Raw genomic sequence first — 9,108 nt, forward strand, 5'->3', positions numbered from 1 at the left:
GATTTTTATAACTTTTCCTTTGTGCTTTAGCCACTTGAAAAACTTTTCACATTTTGTATCTCCTGTCAAATATTATATTTTAGTTTGATGTTTCAAAATAGTAGGAGGCCATTTATTACATTTTTCAACCTACTTAACTGCTTGGAGTATTAATTAACTGACATGTTTAAGAGAGGAGATACAAGATAGTTTAAAAAAAATATTCTTTTGATCAAAACCATTGACGGAACAACAATCAATTGAAACAGTTCTCCACAATCAATCGAAATCAGTTTTATAAAATGAACGATATTAGAGAATATAGAAGTTAGTCAAGCAACAAATTAAAAGTAATTATTTCTCAATATTTGATTTAGGGATATCAAACGATTTTCAGAGTAAAGCTGAAGTACGAAAATAAATAGAAATCATTGTAAGATTGGGCCATCTAATATTCAAATTACAAGCCCAAACTCTTGATTCGACCCGTCACTTCCAACATGGGCTTCTTCTTCGGCCGATAGTCCATTGAACCACCACCCCCAAAGTCCGCTATCTCACTCCGCCGCAGCCGGCGACGATCTGCTCCTTCCATCTCTTTCTCCGGAGACGGCGTCTACTTGTATGTTCACCATCTCTCTCTCTATCGGTCATTAGGGAAAATCTCTCATCGCTTTTCCAAATGCTTTTTTTTTTTTGGTTGGTTGTGTCTGCTTCCACTGCATAAAGAAAGCTTTTTCTTTTTTCCTCCCAAATGGACACTTGAGTGAATATAGGTATCTTTTTAGTTATAGAAGATAATAAGTAGAGTACTGTTTATTAGAAGTAGACTCTATGTTGAGTTTGTTTTAGTACATTGGCTCTAATACAAGAATTTATCTTTAATTTACCGAGATTATTGATTTGTTAGAGAGAAGAATCTAATTTTGGTTTGTTGTCAGAACATAGATGGACTGCAGAATTCTATCATTGAATAGGTCTTGTAGCTTGGCTAGTAATCTTCGGACCATTCCTACACGCAATACTGTATTTTATCGGAAATGTTCTTATCTGCCTGCAGGTATTACTTCCAGTAGTCCCTTCTTTTGCAGTAAGTTAATAGACTAATGAAATTGTTATTTAGCATTTTTACACATGAAAATTTTCCGTCAATTGTTTGTAGTTGTTCTTATTGGTGAAAACCATCACGAAATGCTATACTTTAAATTAAATGTGTCTTCGTAGAGATTTTACTGTTGGGTTAATGGGTCATGTTGTTTTTTTATGGTTATTAACAGGGTTATTTCGTAAGTCAATTAGGTGCTCGATGAAGTCATATAGGTTATCAGAGCTTACCAGTTCTGAGGTTGACAGCCTCAAAGCTCGTCCACGCATTGATTTCTACTCCATTTTCAACATAGTGAGTTATAGTGCTTTTTGAACTAATTTTATATTTTCTTTTTCCTTCTAATTACTTATTTATCAGTTCAATCAAGTAGACTTATTTTGAATGTTGAATGAATCGCATCAGGTTCAACCCATTGTTGATGATGTTCGTAATAGAGGTGATGCTGCAGTTAAAGAGTTAGTGCCTGTTTGATATTATGCCTTAGTTGCAGTGTTTGTTTCATCAACAATTCTTACCCTGTATCTGTTATGTGAAAATCCCCTTATTTTCCACCTCCCTTACCATAAGAATGCAGAACATGTATTTACCTTTAACGATTTAAGGGGGAAAAATAGAATGCAGAACATGTGTTATTGATCCACATCAAAGGCCAAAGATATGCTCCAAATGGAGGTGCTAGACTGTATAATATTAATGAATACTGTAAAGGGCATCTCTCCTAGCATATTATATTGTAGAAAATTATGTTAGGTTCTCATTCCTCTTGCATGGACCAAAATGATCTAAATATTAATTGACATTAAGATGAGCTTTAGCACATATTCACACTCCACATTTCAGTCTCTGATCTAATGCTCTTAAAAGCGAAAAGCGAAAAGAAGCGACAAGGTTCCGTATAGCAGATCCAACTTGGTGACCTTTGTGTCTTTGCAACTATAAACCTAAACATAAAATATGATTCTATTGTGCCTATTATCAGATGCTCTCTCTCCCTCTCTTTTTTTAATTCGCTTAGGAAACATTGTACCAACATTTCAAACTACTTCCTGTTGTATCGACTTTTTGGATATACTTTTATTAATTAAAGCTAATAATTTAGTTTCAACCAAAGATGAATATTTGCTACCGTGTTTTTGCAGCTTGTTTTTACTCTTTTTGTAATTGATTCTTAATTTCTTATCAACTTTAGTTGCCAGTTTTTTAATTTGCTGGACAAACTAAGTTCAAACTTTCAAACCTTCAGAATATCCCTAAGTTTAGATTAAATAGATATAGAACTTACAAAAAATTTCAGTATTTTTGCTCCTTGTCGGCTTGTCCATCACATATCATTCTTTTAGAGTTAATAGTTCCGTTTGAAAGTAAAAGATGCCACGATAGAAAAGTTAACATGTCTTTTTGTCTTGATGTTACTTTGGTATGATGTCTATAACTTCCTGGGCAGTTACACGTCGCGGTTCGACAAAGTTGTACTGGATAAGATAGTTGAAGATGTCAATGAGCTTCCAGATCCTGAGGTATATATTTAAATACACATTTTCTTATTGATGTGCGGGATTGGGATTAAAGAGAGTGACATTTTAGAGTTTGAATTGTGTTTAGGATTTTTTTTGTTTCCTTTCCTATTCCTCTTTCTTTAATTTTTGTCTTGAAGAACAATTGAAATCAGTTTGTCTTATTTCCAATCTAACTGCTTCTTCTTTTGACTCAGCTTGATTCAGCTGTTCGAGAAGCATTTGATGTGGCATATAACAACATATATGCCTTTCATGCTGCTCAAAAGCCTGTTGAGAAAGTTGTGGAGAACATGCATGTAGGTTATGGTTATTGTATAGGATTGATCTCAGTTGTGTGGCCTTGTTTAGCAGCACTGTGTTGGCACTCTTACTTCTCCTTTAACTTCCATATTTCCTACTCAGGGTGTCAGATGTAAACGTGTGGCTAGGAGCATTGCCTCTGTAGGGCTTTATGTTCCTGGTGGAACTGCTATTTTACCTTCTACAGCTCTGATGCTTTCAGTTGTACGGTGATTCAATTTTCCAATTTAATTTCATGCTCTCGTTAATCATTTCTTTCAATGCTAATTCCCCGAGTACAAAATCTTCAATTTTTCTCTTTGGCCAGCCAGCACAAATTGCTGGGTGTAAAACTGTTGTACTTGCAACTCCACCTTCTCGGGATGGCAGCATTTGCAAGGTATTTGTGTACCATCTCACTTTGTTGGTATAAGTTTAAGTATCAATGACCATTTATTTGGATGCATTTCTTGTAGGAAGTGCTTTATTGTGCCAAGAAAGCAGGTGTAACCCACATCCTTAAAGCTGGAGGTGCTCAGGTATAAGATGATATGCTTCCGTGGTCTTGCGTTCATGAGCGGACATTGCATCTGACTCATTTCACTTAATTTCTTACTTCTTTTTCAGAGCTTAAACTTTCTACTTCACAGTCCACTTACTGTAACTTTTTAAAATCCACAGGCAATTTCTGCTATGGCCTGGGGCACTGAATCTTGCCCAAAGGTACAGCTTTCACCTTAAAAGTTGAAGCCTGCCATGTTGTATCATACAAGCACTAGTATACTTCTATTGCTTTGCTGAGGTTACGCACGCAACACAGAATAAACGTTATTAACATGAGTACTTTCAGGCAATTAATCCTGGCTTAAGTAGACGTGCATGTATTATTTATAGAGTACTCTTGCAATGGCACACGAATAGTGAACCTTCATACAGATGATCCTAATTAGTTTAGGATTGAGGCGTAGTTGTTTTATTTATGCAAAAAGTATAACTTTAATAATTGGACAAGGGTTGATGGAAAAGAAACTATGCATCCCTTTCATCCGTTCATTTTTCCTTTAAAACATGATGTCTTTGCTATTGCTTCAAATAGGGAAGGTGAAGTCTTGGCAGGAACAGTAATCGAAGCACGTGCGTTGATTAAATAAGCATGTGCTGATTTGATATTACTAAAGGAGCCAATCTCGCTTCAGGCCTTTGGTGTAAGGCCACAACCGTGAAGTGTGGGTTAGGTGCATGTCACGAATTCGAACCATGTTATTGACTGAAGTCTGGTATTTCGGTAGAGGCAGGGTGTATGGATGAGTCCATTCTTCCCTTATTTTCGAACCTGTGAGCCCAATTGGATGGGTTAGATAACTCACTGGAGATTTCTCGGTTAGGAGGCCCAAATAGGACTGAGAATAGAAAGAGGGCAAAGATTTTGTATAGAAAAGATAACATGAACTTAGTTTCTTAATTATTTTTTGAGAAAATGCATAATACCCCATTCAATTTGTCCTGAAAAATCATTTACACACCTAAACTTTACGGGTGTCCTAACACCCTACTATTGTTAAAACAGTTGTATTTATTTACTCCCTCCTAAGCCCTGGCCCAGCTATATTAATTTGAGTTGGAAACACACGCTTTATTAGTAAGCCACATAATTAACATGGACGGCACTCAACAAACTGTCTTTCCTCTATCTAATTTTCATAGCACATTATATATTTCCTTGTCATCTTCCTATCTTTTCTCTTCAATTCAAGAATTCCAAATACCAATTCATTCCCCACTGAAAATTCAAAAAAAAGCATTACATAAAAACCAAGAAAAAAACAGTGTTCAATTCATAAATCTTTCTATGGTCTCTTTTCTCTTCATAAATATTTATGGGCGTGATGGAATATACAGATCACTTAGACCTCCTTTGTTCTTCCAAAGAACCAAAATCTTTCTATGGTCTCTTTTCTCTTCATAAATATTTCATGAAAAACCAGCTCTTTTTGATGCTGATTCTGGTCAAACTTAATTTTTTCTCAATTCAAAATGTCTAGTAAATAAAAATAACAGTATCTAAACGAGCCTTATTCACTCCATCAGTTAAAAATTCCCAAATTGAAGAACCCTAATGCCCAACCATTGAAAATTCTTCTTGCCTCACTAAAATCGATTTACCCGAACAAAATCGAAGTGACCGGTTGCAAAATCCTTCGACTTCATTTTTTATTTAGAATTCCTGACGAGTTGGAGGAAGACCCGTTCGAAGCCGAACTTCTTTGAAGAATCAAGCTCAAACATTGAAGTTGAATTATCTGCGAAACATTATTATGTTTGGAGGAGAAAGATTAACCTTTGCTTTCAAAGATCAAAACTTCAAAGAGCAACTTGATGCAATTTCGGCAGAATCAAGATGAAGAAGAATTTAGGGTTCTTCAATTGGGTTTGGTAAAATATTGGGGAAGAATGGATTTTACTGTTGGTTGGGGGTTATATTGAAGTTAAAAATTTAATTTTTTTTTTGGACTTTTTTGACGATTAAAATAGAGCAAAGACGCGCTCAATTGCGTTGTCTAAGACGCGCGGCTGACCAAGGCTTAGGAGGGAGTAAATAAAGCAATTGTTTTAACAATAGTGGGGTGTTAGGACACCCGTAAAGTTTAGGTGTGTAAATAATTTTTCATGACAAGTTGAATGGGGTCTTTATTCATTTTCTCTTATTTTTTTAAAATAATTTTTGTGATACTTGACTGAAAATATATATTTTTATTATGATTGCAATCACTAATCAGAATATATATCAAGTAAGATTCCCCTGTATACAGTGAATGTTGATCCTTATTGGTTCATTGTCTATTTTTTTATCTTACAAAGGAAAGTAATTATGGCATGTTTTAGTAGACACATGTATCTGTTCCTTGTACGTCTGTAAGGCTACTACCCTGGTTGTCCTTGAAACCTGTGGTTAACTTGTAGATATCTTAATGAAGTGGGTTTCCTTTCATATTGGTCTTTGGATTTTTGTTTTCCTAAACATGGCATGCATTTACAATCAAACTCTTCTTTTCTTTCATTGATAATATATAAAGGAGAAGCATTATGTACGTTACCATCTATGCCAGGTTGAGAAGATATATGGGCCTGGGAATCAGTATGTCACTGCTGCAAAAATGATTCTGCAGGTATTGGTTTCAAGAGGTAATCTTAGGTTAGGGATATTAGCAATGTAAATAAATTTCACTTGAAACATATATGCTGCCAAAAGACTATTTTCCTTGCCTCTAGTTGTCTTTTGCTAAGTAGTATTCTCTCTCAACAGAACAGTGAAGCTATGGTTTCAATCGACATGCCGGCGGGGCCTTCAGAAGTCCTTGTTATAGCTGACAAGCATTCCAGTCCTATCCATGTGGCAGCAGATTTACTTTCAAAGGTATTAGCTCCACTTTTCACTGCTTGATTAAGTTTTCATTCCTACATTCTTTGTCTGAATCTGGTGCTCTTGTTATTTCACATTGGTAGTGCGTATGTGTCTTCTGAGATCAAAATAGGAAGATTTAAGGTTTTCGGAGTGAAGGAGATTAACTGTTAACACAAGCTGAACTGAAACTTTCAATAATTCCTATCGTTCATTGAGGCAAACGCTTATCACCTCAAATGCAATTTTCAGGCAGAGCATGGGCCAGATAGCCAAGTCGTACTGGTTATTGCTGGGGATGGTGTTGATCTAAATGCTATTCAAGAGGAAATAAGAAAGCAGTGCCAAGCCCTTCCAAGGGAAGAATTTGCACTTCAGGCACTCAGCCACAGCTTCACTGTGTTCGCACGGGATATGCTTGAGGTATGTTTGTCGATCTTGGCTGGCAGCAATTTGCATACAGTTCGATGTATGCTTGCTGTCATTATATAATTCTGCCTGAAACATATTTAAAAAGATTGAATTATCATTAACGTGAACGCAATTTCCTTATAAATTTCTCTATCAGCTATAGGCTTTATCTCGTGGACTTAAATCACGACCCTTTTCAGGCAATTTCCTTCTCAAACATGTATGCACCTGAGCATCTGATAATCAATGTGAATGAAGCTGAGAAGTGGGAAAGTTTAATTGAGAATGCAGGTACTTTTTTTTTTTGGGTCTTAAAATGCAGGTACTTTGAATCTCTGTGTTTGCTAAGTTTTAACTTACTTTTCCATTTGGCATATCTACTTTTGTGTGTGCTTGTTTTGGCAATTGGGTCTGCTGGTTGTGATGTATCCATGAAATATTTTCCTCAAGCTTCTCTTGATTTTAGCAATGTTAAAGTGTGATATACAGTGGGTAATATATTCATCTTTATTCTTCTTATCTTTATATTCCTTTGAGTGAGTTTTCTGTCCTGCCCTTTGTGATCCTCCATATAACACAGCTTTTCCATACAATTTGACAGCATTTTTACCAGAGATTTCTGTTTCATTTTCTATTTTCCCTTGTCTTCATCATCCAGCTGGTTAATACTTTAGTCGTGGTATTTTTTGTCTATTGACGTCTTTAATCTCTATTCCTAATTTTTGTAGTTTAAGGGCGTATGTGTATTGAACACGTAATGTTATTATCTCAGCTCTTGACTGTATAAGGTTGATAGTTCGTTCCCTGTTATTCCTTCAAACTGTATGATTAGCTCTGCAAGATGTCAAATAGAAGGTTCAGGTTCGTTGGCCATTGGCAAGGCGGACAAGTTTCTTCACTAGTGATCTATGCCATCTCCTTTTTCGGTAGGGAGTTGAATATACCGTCATTTCTATTAGATGACGTAGTTGGCTAGCCTTCTGTTTTCTTCTTTGGCATGGTTATTTCAGTCCGCTTGGGTTCCTAGGAGAAGCTCTTAACATATTTCACTACTGATGGTGGCTGGAACTGCTGTCTCCATTTGTAATATGGTGCTTATGATAGACATGGCATTTTTTTACTTCTGGGCTTGAAATCTGGATTTACAATATTGTAGGTTAGGCAAAAAAAAAGTACTCCCTGCAGTAGTCAACTTCTACACACTAATAATCTAACTACACCAGAAAGAAGGCTTTTTTAATATGGCTTACAGTTAACTGAAAGTATATTTTATGGAGGGAGCCTGGTTTTTCAGACAAACAACAACAACAACTACCCAGTATAGTCCCACAAGGTGGGTCGGGGGAGGGTAATACGTACACAGGCCTTACCCCTACCCGAAAGGGCAGAGAGGCTGTTTCCAATCGACCCTCGGCAAAGGAAAACAAAAACAAAAAACAAAAAACAAAAAACAAAAGAGCATTAGTAACTCCAGCAGAAATCACATAAATAATTATCTAAACATAAACCATAAATAAAATGGCATGCAAATATATCGACCAGTAACTACCATAAGGGGGCACAGTACAATACACAGATCATCTATGGAGAGCCCTACCAAACCTCCCCCCCCCCCAGCCCCGGGACAGAAGTACGAAAAATTCTAGAAGCCCCTATCCTACAACCCTGATACTAGACCTCCAGACTTTCCTATCAAGGGCCATGTCCTCGGAAATCCGCATTCTAGCCATGTCCTGCCTAATCACCTCTCCCCAATACCTCTTGGGCCTCCCTCTGCCTCGACTCGCGCCAACCACCGCCAGCCGCTCACAACTCCTCACCGGGGCATCGGGGCTTCTCCTCCGCACATGCCCGTACCACCTGAGCCTCGCTTCCCGCATCTTCTCATCTACTGGGGCCACCCCCACCTTCTCCCGAATAACTTCATTCCTAATCCTATCTAACCTGGTGAGCCCGCACATCCACCTGAGCATCCTCATCTCCGCAACCTTCATTCTCTGGACATGGGAGTTCTTCACCGGCCAGCACTCAGCCCCATACAACATGGCATGTCTAACCACAGCTCTATAAAACTTCCCCTTGAGTTTCTGTGGCACTTTCTTGTCACACAAGACTCCTGATGCAAGCCTCCATTTCGACAACCCCGCCCCTATACGGTGAGTGACATCCCCGTCGATCTCTCCGTCCCCCTGAATCACCGACCCAAGATATCTGAAACTGTCCCTCTTGGCGATGACTTGAGATCCAAGCTTGACGTCCCTGCCTACTTCGCTCGGCTCGGCGCTAAACTTGCACTCCAGGTACTCTGTCTTTGCCGTGCTTAGTTTGAAACCCTTGGACTCGAGAGTCTGTCTCCAGACCTCCAACCTCTCGTTAACACCGACCCTCGTCTCGTCTATCAGGACTATGTCATC

At 37.8% G+C, this 9,108-nt stretch overlaps 1 protein-coding gene across 2 annotated transcripts in view; it reads left to right on the forward strand.

The window, feature by feature from the left end:
- The first annotated feature begins 430 nt into the window (after positions 1-430).
- Positions 431-9,108, forward strand: part of LOC109243999 (histidinol dehydrogenase, chloroplastic-like) — a 13,063-nt gene continuing 4,385 nt past the window's right edge. The window contains exons 1-14 of one of the 2 annotated variants that reach the window (XM_019411021.1): positions 431-601; positions 921-1,039; positions 1,257-1,378; positions 1,490-1,542; positions 2,532-2,604; positions 2,799-2,900; positions 3,007-3,108; positions 3,212-3,283; positions 3,360-3,422; positions 3,565-3,606; positions 5,991-6,050; positions 6,188-6,298; positions 6,536-6,706; positions 6,895-6,985. In XM_019411021.1, the coding sequence (XP_019266566.1) occupies positions 928-1,039; positions 1,257-1,378; positions 1,490-1,542; positions 2,532-2,604; positions 2,799-2,900; positions 3,007-3,108; positions 3,212-3,283; positions 3,360-3,422; positions 3,565-3,606; positions 5,991-6,050; positions 6,188-6,298; positions 6,536-6,706; positions 6,895-6,985 (1,174 nt within the window). In that variant the 5' untranslated portion in view covers positions 431-601; positions 921-927. The remainder of the gene's footprint in view (positions 602-920; positions 1,040-1,256; positions 1,379-1,489; positions 1,543-2,531; positions 2,605-2,798; positions 2,901-3,006; positions 3,109-3,211; positions 3,284-3,359; positions 3,423-3,564; positions 3,607-5,990; positions 6,051-6,187; positions 6,299-6,535; positions 6,707-6,894; positions 6,986-9,108) is intronic. The other variant, XM_019411022.1, reaches the window with a different exon arrangement.

Source organism: Nicotiana attenuata, unplaced genomic scaffold, assembly GCF_001879085.1.
Source record: "Nicotiana attenuata strain UT unplaced genomic scaffold, NIATTr2, whole genome shotgun sequence".
Classification (NCBI taxonomy): Eukaryota; Viridiplantae; Streptophyta; class Magnoliopsida; order Solanales; family Solanaceae; genus Nicotiana; species Nicotiana attenuata.